Source organism: Diabrotica undecimpunctata, chromosome 2 (assembly GCF_040954645.1).
Source record: "Diabrotica undecimpunctata isolate CICGRU chromosome 2, icDiaUnde3, whole genome shotgun sequence".
Classification (NCBI taxonomy): Eukaryota; Metazoa; Arthropoda; class Insecta; order Coleoptera; family Chrysomelidae; genus Diabrotica; species Diabrotica undecimpunctata.
Window position 1 is genome coordinate 12220224 of NC_092804.1, and position 12089 is coordinate 12232312.

At 36.0% G+C, this 12089-nt stretch overlaps 1 protein-coding gene across 2 annotated transcripts in view; it reads right to left on the reverse strand.

The window, feature by feature from the left end:
- LOC140434195 (oxysterol-binding protein-related protein 9) overlaps positions 1-12089 on the reverse strand; it is a 249344-nt gene that overhangs the window by 136949 nt on the left and 100306 nt on the right. For both annotated transcript variants that reach the window (XM_072522278.1, XM_072522279.1), the window contains exon 2: positions 6919-7119. In XM_072522278.1, coding sequence (XP_072378379.1) covers positions 6919-7119 — 201 coding nt within the window. The remainder of the gene's footprint in view (positions 1-6918; positions 7120-12089) is intronic.

Here is a 12089-nt window from a genome sequence, read left to right on the forward strand (position 1 = left end):
TAATTAATTGCTTTAATTAACTGGATTGACCAATCCCAATGTGCTAAGGTTTTAAACTCTAAGTATTATAACGAAAAATATTCTTAAATTATCTCTCTCTCTCTCTCTCTCTTGTCGTTTCTCCATTACTGAGGATCCGGATTTCATTCAATTTATCTTCATTGGTCTGTATCTTCAGCTGCTCTGAGAGCTTCGCAGAATGAGTTTCCAGCTGAATTCTTAATTTCTTTAGCTGAACCAAGTTATCGATCGTTCTCTTGATCTTCTTTCCGGAACGTTTCCAGAAACAATTGATGTCTCCAAACTATGTTATAAAAAAAATGTTAAAGATTTACTCTTAAGAAAAGCATATTATTCTATAAATGAATATCTTGAGGACAAACTGCAATAGCTTCATATTTTACTTGTAAAAATGTTATTTTATATATTTTATGTTTTGTCAATTTTTTTTTACACTGTGAATATTGTATTATACACATTAATGTTTTTTATACCAAATTCTGTAGTGACGTATCCTATACATTTATTTTGAATGTCTTAAAGGATCAATAAAGATGACTATGACTATGACTATGACTATCGTCACCTCTTCGAACCACGTGACCGAAAAATTGCAGAATACGTTCCAGACATTGTGGACAACCTTTTTTTAATCTTGAGTTGGTTTAGACTGGAAACGTTTGTCCTATGAACTGTCTAAGGTATGCGCAGCATTCTTCTCCAGCACCACATCTCCAAGGAATTAATTTTTTGGGCTCGCGCCCGCGAAGGGTCCAAGTCTCTTCGCCGTATAGAAATATTGAGAACGCAAGGGAATTCACCAGTCTCATCTTGATATTTTGAGAGATAGCTCTGTCTTTCGAAACTCTAGTTAGGCGACTCATCGTATTTTTTGCGATACCAATACGTCTCCGATCTTCTGCTTCACATTAACCATCGTTAGTTATAGTAGACCCGAGATAGACAAAATTGTCCACTATCTGGTATACCTGAAACATGTTAGTCAGTTGAATAGTGTGGAATCTGGCGACCACCATTATTTTTGTCTTAGTTTTATAGATTTTTAGACCAACTTTATTACTGTCGTACTCAACTCTTCGCAGGAGATTAAACATTTCGTGCTCATTTGCTGTTATAAGTGTAGTGTCATCAGCAAATCTTAAATTGGAGACTTTCCTACCAGCCACTGTTACTCCACCGGCCCATCTATCTAAAGCCATCCTCATGACATGTCCACCATAAATGTTGAATAAGTCAGGTGACAACACGCATCCTTGTCTAACGCCTCTCTTGGTTTTGAATTGGTTTGAGAACTTCTGATCTAGTCGTACTATTGCTATATTGGATTGGTACAGATTTTTAATAAGTGTCGCCAGGTACATTGGTGTGCCCATTTCTATTAAAATGGACCACAGATTTATCCAGCATACACAATCAAATGCCTTTTGGTAGTCAACGAAGCATATATTCATAGGTACTTAAAATTCTCTAGACTTTTCAATGAGTTGTCTCAAGTTCAGGATTTGTTCCCGTGTACCTTTACTCTTTACAAACCCCGCTTGTTCCTGAAATATTTGGTAATGTAGGCAGGCTTTAATCTGTTTTTGATGATATGCAAAAAGATTTTACTAGCATATATTATTAGTGACAGTCTGCGGTAGTTTTCACATCTGGTAGTAGTTCCTTTTTTGCTGCTGCGGGATATAAATTGAGGTACACCAATAAGATGGCCATTTTCCTGAATTCCAAACAGCGACACAGATAGAATGGATGATATGTAATCCTTTGTTACCTAGTAACTGTAGTATTTCACCTGGTATTGAATCATTCCAGAAGAATGGAGACAATCTTATATCTTTCCAATACATAAGAAAGGCACAAAGACGGATCCTAAAAACTATAGAGGGATCGCAGTGATTGCTACTATAGGTCGACTATACTCAAAAGTACTACGAAACCTGATAGAAAATGATATAAAGACAAACAACCCGAAGAACAAGCGGGATTTAGGGTCGGACGCTCCACTATGGATAATATTTTCACATTAAAAATTGCAATGGAAAAACGAGTGCAGCGAAATAGAGAAACCCATATAGTTTTAATAGATTTGGAAAAAGCATATGACAGTGTACCGATCTCCCAACTATTGATAGAAATGGGTAACTTGAAAATAAACCCAATTCTTATTAATGCCACTCAAAAATATTACGAACAAAACTTTACAAGAATTAAAATTGGACAAGAAATCACCTCTCCTTTTCAAACAACAAAGGGATTAAGACAAGGCTGCTGTCTGTCATCCACCTTATTTAAAATCTATTTGGACAGATCCTTAGTGAAATGGGCAAAAAAATGTAGAAACATGGGAATAACGGTGGAAGAAAACACGCTATGTACACTTTTCTTTGCGGATGACCAGGTAGTAATTGCCGAAGACAGCTACGATTTTAGCTATATGGCAAGAAAACTGCAAGAAGAATATGAGGTGGCAGGTCTAAACATAATATGACAAAATGTAAATATCTCTCAGTGGGAACAGATGAAATATGTGATCTAGTCTTGGAAGATGACAAAATCAAAGGCGTGCAATCCTGCAAATATTTGGGGGTCATTTTCAACAAGAAGGGAAATAGCGCAGATGAAATCAGGGAAAGAATAAACAAGGGCAGAGCAGCGACCCGTGCCTTAAACTCTCTTCTCTGGCAAAAAACAATTCGACGAGAAACCAAAAAATATATTTACCGTAGTATAGTCCAAAGTATTACATTTTACGGTTCGGAAGTATGGGACGTCACCAAAGCTAATAGAAACAAACTTATGACGACAGAAATGGATTATCTAAGACGAAGCTGCGGTAGATCGAAACTGGAGAGAGTGAGAAACGAACAAATAAGAAACGAAATGAAAATTGAGCGAAATATCAATGATGACATAGAAAGAAAACAATTAATCTGGTTCGGACATGTTAAAAGAATGCCAGAGTACAGATGGCCTAGAAGAGTACTGGAATGGATTCCTCCTGAAAGAAGAAAGAGAGGACGACCACAGAGAAGTTGGCGCAACGATATTGATGAAGCAATGGCGACAAGAGACTTAGAAGAGGCAACTGCATATGACAGAAAAAGACGGAAATTGGGGGGCGAAGAAGCGGCGACAGCCGTAATCAATCCGTTATTATATATATTAAATCAGTGGCTGGGGATTTATTTCTCTTTAGCGATTTAATTGCATCTTTGACTTCAGCGAGTAAGACAATAGCTTCTCTAGGGTAGTCAGAGGGCCATTGAATGTCTGCTGGTACCTCGTTATTTTTATATAGCTCGCCACAGTAGTTTCGTCATGTTTCTAATATTTTGTCAGTATAGGTCTTTAGATTACCTTCCTTATCTATTACAGACGACGTTTGAGATTTAAATTCTCTGACAAGGAGTTTGAACTTCTGAAATAAATTCCTCGGTTCATTTCGACAGCCATGTTCCTCTATCTCTCTGCACATTTGAGAGATGTAATCAGCTTTGTCTTTGCGGCAAAGCAATTCTTAAATTAAAATAGAAAGAATTAACTATTATGTTTAACAACGATTCATCCATGGACCCGAGTTGAAAGTACGTATTGGTGATCTAGACAGTGGCTTAGTTTCTTTAAACAATAACATTTAAGCTAACATTGAAATGACGCAGGTATTTAGATATTTATAGTAACAAATAGTTAATAAACCCTTTAATATCCCTTAAATACCACTTGGGATTTTTATTATAATATATGGCGATCCTGCAAACACAAGGCTGATCTTCTGATCCGGAGGATTAATAGAAATAGTTATAATAAATTGGAAACGAAGGCTCAGATCAACGGAAGCATGGAAAAAAATAAAAAACATCAGAAGTAATAAACGAAGTAAAAATACCATACAGATAATTACATCAAAAGAGTGGACAAAGTATTACACAAAATTATTGCAGGAGAATAGGCCGGAGTATATCTCATACGACCCTGTGACAATAATAACTGAGGAAGCAGAAATCACAGAGGAAGATATAAATAAAGCACTAACGAAATCCAAAAACAATAAAACACCAGGACCAGGGAACATAAAAATGGAACTGCTGAAATATGGAGGCGCAAGGATAGTATCCTTTATACGAATGTTGTTCAATAAAATCGAAGCAGGAGAGAAGATTCCCGATGAGTGGAATTTATCATACATGTCCTCATTTTCAAAAAAGGTGACAAAAGGTCACCAAATAACTACAGAGGGATCAGTGTAATGCCTTCAATAGCAAGAATCTTTTCATCAGTTATAAAAGAAAAACTAGAACAACACATGGACCATTATAGCGAAGAACAAGCCGGATTCCGAAAAGCCAGATCATGTTTAGATAATATATTCATTATGAGACAGGTGATTGAAAAGAACAAAAAAAACATTGAAACACATATGACCTTTATCGACTTAGAGAAAGCATACGACAGCGTGCCCAGGAAACAACTATGGGAAGCAATGAGAAGAATGCGCGTTAGAGAGAAATGGGTGAATATAACACAAAGACTGTATAAAGAAACACAAGTCCAAATAAAGTTAGGTAATGAAATAACAAAAACAATCACCGCAACAAAAGGCCTCAAACAGGGATGTGGTCTCTCACCTACACTTTTTAACATATATATAGATCAGGCTTTGAAAAGGTGGTATGAGCGAAAAAGAAAATGCGGAACAATAAGCATACAAGTACAAGAGAACCAGCATTCGTACCAGTATGGTACGAATACATAAGTATTCGTACCATACGAATACTTATGTATTGGACCCGAGGTTACAAATTTGAACTTAAGTTTAGAAGAAGAGACTATTAAGAGTTGTAAGGCTTTTAAGTATTTAGGGTCAATGATTAGTCGAGATGGTACTTGTATGAAAGATATAGAAATGAAAATAGCACGGGGAAAACAAGCCACAAGAGCACTTCATGGAGTGATATGGAACAAAACTCTAACCAAAGAAAACAAAAAGAGGATATTTCAAAGCAAAGTGATGAATATTACCCTATATGGAGCGGAAGTATGGCCAATGACAACAACAATACGAAATAAAATAAGAACAGTTGAACTGGACTTTATGAGAAGATGTTTACAAATCACAAGAGCGGATAGAATAAGAACGGAGGAAATATGGAACAGAATGGAAGTAAAATGCTCAATTACAAAAAAGTTGGAAAACAGAGCCCTGCAGTGGTACGGGCATGTACAAAGAATGCCAGAGCATAGGTGGCCGAAAAGAATATTAAACTGGGACCCGCCGGGAAGAAGACGGAGAGGAAGACCTGCTACAAGAGGGAAAACATACGTCGGAAATGCTATGATAGATAGAGACCTCAGAGAAGGTGACTGGGAGAATAGAGTGCTGTGGAGGACGAAAACGGCGAACTCATAATGGGAAAAGCCGAAGAAGAAGAAGAAGAAGAAGAAGGAAACGAAGGCGGAAAATGGACATTGGGCAATCCTGTGTGGACTGAAAGAAAAAGACTGGAGAAAATACACAGTGTATATACATAATATGTAAATAAAAATTTAATTTATTTTTATAAAAACCTCCTTCGAATTGTTTCATTGAATATTTAATGTTTATATATACATATTATCGAACGTAAATTTTTTTTAATATCTCTATTAGTATGAAATTTTATTATATATTATTATCGACTTTTATGTCAAGTTGTTGTTATATGGATTTACAGTTGGTATTGTTTGAAATATTTATATTTCCGTTTTTTAAATCAGAGGAAATGCTGTTCAAATGAATACTACCGATATTCTCGAAAGCCAATGGGGTTGTATTTACGACGGCTTGTACTGTTCCGACATTTTTTGAAGGTAAGCAAACACAACTCGTTCATCTGTATCTGTTACCATTTGCGCTTCCGGCACCGTAAAATTTAAAATTTCTAATTTACCTGAGCTGCCACCGTGCTTCGGAGGGCACGTAAAGCCATCGGTCCCGGCTACGAAAGTAGTCGTTAGGTCATGTTAGGGGCGCTTGCGCGACCTGAAAACCCTAACACTAGGCCTTAGCCAGAAGGTTACACGAACTTTACTTTTTACCTTTTGCTCTTCCATCCATTTAATCAACTTGTCATATTCTTTTTGAAAAGCGTCTTTCGATTTTTGTGTTATTAACCGTGATTCTGCTTTACTATTTAAGTAATTAATGTTATAACTCATCTTTAAACAATATACAACCAGTAATAACAATATTTATATTATGTGACAGATTGCAAATTAATTTTTGTTTTTCTAATTTCCATAACAACGAAAGGTATACTGATGTACATCATAAATTCAACCATTTTATATTATCAGCCCTTATTTCAATTTTTGGAGTAATAATACATGATTTAAAAATGTACCGATAAAAAAACTGCGTAAAGTATTTGTGGATAACTGGTCGTCAAAAAAAAAACACTTGCTCTATCTAGTTCGAGCAATCTGGCTGGGACGTCGTGCTCGAAAAATCGCGCGTGTTTTAAAGACCTCAATATCCACTTATACTTTAATATACTATTTTTAAATCAATTTAAAAAATTAATTTTTTCGCCAGGGTTAAAGTTTTTTGTCATTCTGAACGAAAAAGATCCGTAATAACTTTTGTCAGAGTTCATCGTTGTCGAGTTATAAGCGTTTAAACACTTATTTACTCAACAGTAACGTTTTGAGGATGGTTTCTTTCTATAAAACGCCGTCCAACTATAAAACAGTATATTCGTTTTGTAAAACGTAAACCGTTATAAAAGACAAAACGTAGAAAAATAATTTATTTTATAGTTGTGGTTTAATCTCAAGGAAAAATTTGCTCACGAAGCAGATATTAATCAAAACCACAGACGATTAATCTGACCAAAGATTTGAAAGACCAAAATTACTTACCCTATTGCCGTGTCTAATAATCGTTTCTTCTAAAGCATGCACCCATTTTTGTCGTTCTTCCGCGTCTCTAGCTTGGAAGTGAAAGGTCTTGTGATCAACGGTAACTGTAAACGTGCTGTCATCTTCGTCATCGATACCGATAACCGCCCCTTTTAACCGAACGCAGCCCCTCCGAACGCCACGCATCATTTTTTCTTTAGACTGGAAAAAAAAAAGAAAAGCTTAAATAAATAATAATTATAAATAATATTTTAATAAAAAGTTTTAGTGTATTAGTTATGCCTTGATGTCCTGGCGGTTGGTTGCGACGTAAATTTAATATTCACTGGAACAGAAACTTAAAAAACCAGATAATTCTAAAATAGGAAGCCCAAACTAAGAAAAATTTTTTGTAGTATTTGTACGTTTGTAAAATAAAAAGGATATAAATTTTTGTTGTATAAAATATTTCCTACGGAAGATTTTAAAATTGTGGGATACATGGCAGATAGTCTTCTAACGCTAATTTCTGGATTGTCCTCAACTTCCATTAAAATAACATCTTCAGGTGCTGCTGTTACATCTTCTTTGTCAACCATTTTCCATCCACTCCTGAATGTAGGTCTCTCCCAATTGCTTCCATCTTTCTCTATATTGCGCCAATCTAATCCACTGTTTGCCTGCCACTGTTCTTATGTCATCTACCCATCTTTTTTGAGGTCTTCCCATGCTTCTTGTTGTCGTCCTTGGTCTCAATTCTAGAATTCTCCGTGTCCACCTGTTCTCATTATATCGGGCTACGTGACCTACCCAGCGCCATTTCATTTTTGTAATTTCTTCCACAATATCCCTAATCTTCGTTCTACGTCTTATCTCGGTGTTTCTAATCTTGTCAATTAGTGATATTCCAAGCATGATGCGTTCCATTGCTCTTTGCGTTGTTTCTAATTTTTTAGCAGATTTTTTGGTAAGGGCTACTGTCTCCAAGCCGTAAGTACAAACTGGTAGTATGCATGTGTTATACACCTTTTTCTTTAAGTTTACAGGAATGGAGGTGTTTTTCAAGATATATGCTAATTTGCCGAAAGCGCCCCATGCCAGTTGTGTTCTTCTTTTAATTTCAGCATCTTGATTTGGTTTTCCTAGTTTGATAACATGACCTAGATATACATAATGTTCAACATTTTCTATGGTATGATTTTGTATTGTTATGTTTGTCTGGTCTCGGTATTTTTGTTTTGCTGTAGTTCATTTTTAAGCCTACTGCTCCTGAAACTGCATTTAATTGTTGTAACATATCATTTAGTTCCTGGATATTATCGGCTATTAAAACTATGACATCTGCGATCGCAAGTGGTTTAAGTATGATCCGTCGACGTTGATACCCTTATTGTTCCATTCTAGTTTCTTAAAAATGTCTTGGCTGTTACATAGTCATGCCTTTCTCTTTCATTACTTTTTGAGACCACTGAACCTATTTCTCTTAATCGTTGATCATTATCATCATCATCATAATCAATTGCGCTACAACTCTTCGTGAGTCTTTGCCGCGTTTACTATTGCTTTCCATGTTTGTCGGTCCTGTGCCAGTAATTCCCATTGTCGCACTCCCATTTTCTCTAGATTTTCTTTGACTGCATCTTTCCACCTTTTTCTAGGCCGCCCTACAGACCTTCTTCCCTCTGGCCTTTCCCAGAACACATTGTTTATAAGGCGATTGTCGTTACTGGGTATCACATGCCCTGCCTATCTGAGTCTATTGGCCTTTATATATCTGACTAGATTTTCTTTTCCGAATAGAGATTCTAGCTCGTTATTGTATCTGCCCCTCCATTCGTTTGTCACGCTGTCTCTGTAAGGGCCATATATCATTCGAAGAATTTTACGTTCCCACACCAGCAATTTATTTATTTCTCTTTTTGTTAGCGTCCATGTTTCGCTTCCATACGCAACTGCTGGTCGTATTATGGTCTTATATATCCGGATTTTTGTACCTCGTGAAAGAAGTTTTGACTTCATTAGATGTTGCATTGCAAAGACAGATCTGTTTCCTGTCATTATTCTCGTTTCAACTTCTCGCTCTAATTTGTTGTCATTTGTGATTATTGCTCCTAGATATTTAAATTCTTTAACCACTTCGAAGTTGTGATCATTTATAGTAATGTTTTGCCTTATTCGCCGTCGTTCTTGTTTTGAGACGACCGTGTATTTTAATCGTTGATGAAGAGCTGTAAATATTGAGTGAGTGGGATCATAATTGGGAAATATTTAGGGTATCTACGTTGTGCAAATTTTCAAATCGATTTTTCTCAACAACGGTGTATCCTATCGACTTAGAGTAAGAGTAACTTTTAGTACTATAATACCTAACAATTTAATAATCTAGCATTACGAATGCTTAAAAGGTAAAGACAAAAAAGTTATCTGGTGAAATAACCGTTGACTTACCCAAAACGGACACCTATGATAGGTACTAGAAATTAGGAATTTATGAAATCGATTTAACTATGGAGGATAAATAATTGTACCAGATTTCCTATATAAAAGCGTTTTGGAGGTATTTAAAAAAGGCGCCAAAAAGCAAAATCACCAAAGAGCTCTAGCTCCCTTAGGAAGCATTTTCGAAATAGGTGAATGAGTTTAAATTATCTTAAAATTATCTGAGGAATCTCCGGTCTTCGTTTGTCAGGAGAGTTTCTGGACAACCTGTATATGTATATATATATATATATATATATATATATATATATATATATATATTTAGCTAGTTATATATAGTGCGTAGTCCTTATCGCAATTAGTTTTATGTAAATTAAGTAAAATGCATATACAAAAAATATTTTTCATATTTTAAATATGCCTACATACACTGCTCTAATTTAAACAAATAAGTAAATATAACAAAACAAGGAGAAATAACATAAAACCTAGGCCAAGACAATTAGGGAGAACAACAATACAAACGAAACCTTAATGTTAGGATACTAGCAAATTGAAAGAGTAAAAACTACAAGACCTTGGGAACACAACTTAATAAAAATTAAAAAATTCTGTAGTAGAAGAGATTTAACAATCTAAAAATACATTTGACTAAATGTTATGTATCTTCTTTTTCTTCTTCAAGTGCCATCTCCGCGGCGGAGGTCGGCAATTATCATAGCTATTCGAATTTTTGAGACGGCTGCTCTGAAAAGTTCATTTGATGTACATCCGTACCACTCTCTCAGGTTCTGCAGCCATGACATTCTACGCCTCCCTATGCTACTCTTTCCTTGGATCTTTCCCTGCATCATCAGTTGCAACAAGGTGTATTTCTCTCCACGAGTAATATGTCCTAGATATTCCAATTTTCTTGTTTTAATTATATTTAAAATTTCTATTTCTTTATTCATCCTTCTCTTAACCTTTTTGTTTGTGACGTGTTCTGTCCACGATATTTTCAGAATTTTTCTATACACTCACAGCTCGAATGATTAAAGTTTTTTCATTGATGTCGCATTCAAGGTCCAAGATTTCATTCAATAAAAAAATCGAAAAAACATAGCTCCTCGCCAACCTAACTCTTAGTTCCAAATTTAAATCCCTTGTACATAGCACTCTTCTCATTTTGTTGAAATTTGCTCTAGTCTTTTCTATTCTGATTTTGATCTCCTTTACTTTCATTGTTCCCTTCTTCTTCCTTTGCCCTATCCGTTTCGGACGTTGGCTATTAACAAGGCTATTTTGACTTTGTTTACGGCACCTCTGAACAGTTCGGTCGATGTTAGTCCGAACCATTGTCGCAGGTTATGCATCCATGAGTGTCGTCTTCTTCCCGGATTGTTCATTCTTCATTGTTCCCAGATATGCATATTTGTTCACTTATATTATTATACTGTATACATAACACAAATGTTATGTATATAATATCCTATCCTATGGAACCCATGGGTGGACCACGTTACGAATTTTTAAGTATTAAGTATTTAAGTATTTAGTAGAATACCTTTTTCAGTTTCGTGCTTTGATAAATATTCTTTCAGAGTACAGATTGAAGATTAGAGGAGACAACATACAGCCTTGCCTCACTCCACGCATGATTTTTATATAGTCAGTGTGTTTACCTTCAACTCTGAGATTTTCTGTCTGATTCCAGTAAAGATTTCTAATTATTTTCAGATCTTGGTTGTTAATTCCTGTTTCTTTTAGTATTTGTATCATCTTGGCGTGCTGTACTCGATCAAACGCTTTCTCGTAATCAACCAGACATGCGTATACGTCTCAGTTGACGTCTCTGCATCTCTGGAATAAGACTTGCACTGAGAACAAAGCCTCTAGTACCAACAGCATTTGTGAACCCGAACTGGTTGGGGGAAATAGTTTGAGTAGTTCTGCTTGTATATTATCAGGGCCTGCCGCTTTGCCATCCTTTAACTGTGTTATTGCGGAATAAACTTCCTGCTGTAATATTCTTGGTCCACTTCTTGGTATCATTTACCTCTTCTTCTAGCTCAAAGGTGTTATCTCTTTGGTCTTCAAATAGTTTTTCTAGATATTCTTTCCACATTCTTATTCTTTTTTACGTTTTACTCTGTTTGTCCAAGATGATGTTTCCGTCATAATCAGTTATATTTCCTTTGTGCCTTCGTCTTAGTCCCCGTGTGAGTTCTTTAACTTTCCTAAAACCAATATACGACAATTATAAAACATTCTTGGAAGCAGACACATCTGAATGAGTATGGTATCAACATAAAAGGAGAGAAGCTCAGTCATTTGAGACTAGCAGATGACATGTTTCTTATCTTCTTCTTAAAGTGCCTATCCGTTCCGGATGTTGGCGATCATCACGGCTATCTTTACTTTATTTATTGCAGCGCGGAATAGTTCAGTGGTAGTCGTGTTATACCACTTTCGTAAATTTTGAAGCCAGGAAATGCGTCTTCTTCCTGGTCCTCTCTTACCATTTACTTTCCCTTGGAAAATCAGCTGGAGAAGGCCGTAACGTTCTTGATTTCTCATTAAATGTCCTAGATATTCCAACTTTTTAGTTTTGACGGTCATGAGAATTTCACATTCTTTCCCCATTCTACGCAGGACCTCCACATTAGTAACTCTGTCAACCCAGGATATACGTAAGATGCGCCTATAACACCACATTTCGAAAGCTTCGAGCCGATTCATAGATGCAACAGTCAGTGTCCATGCTTCCATTC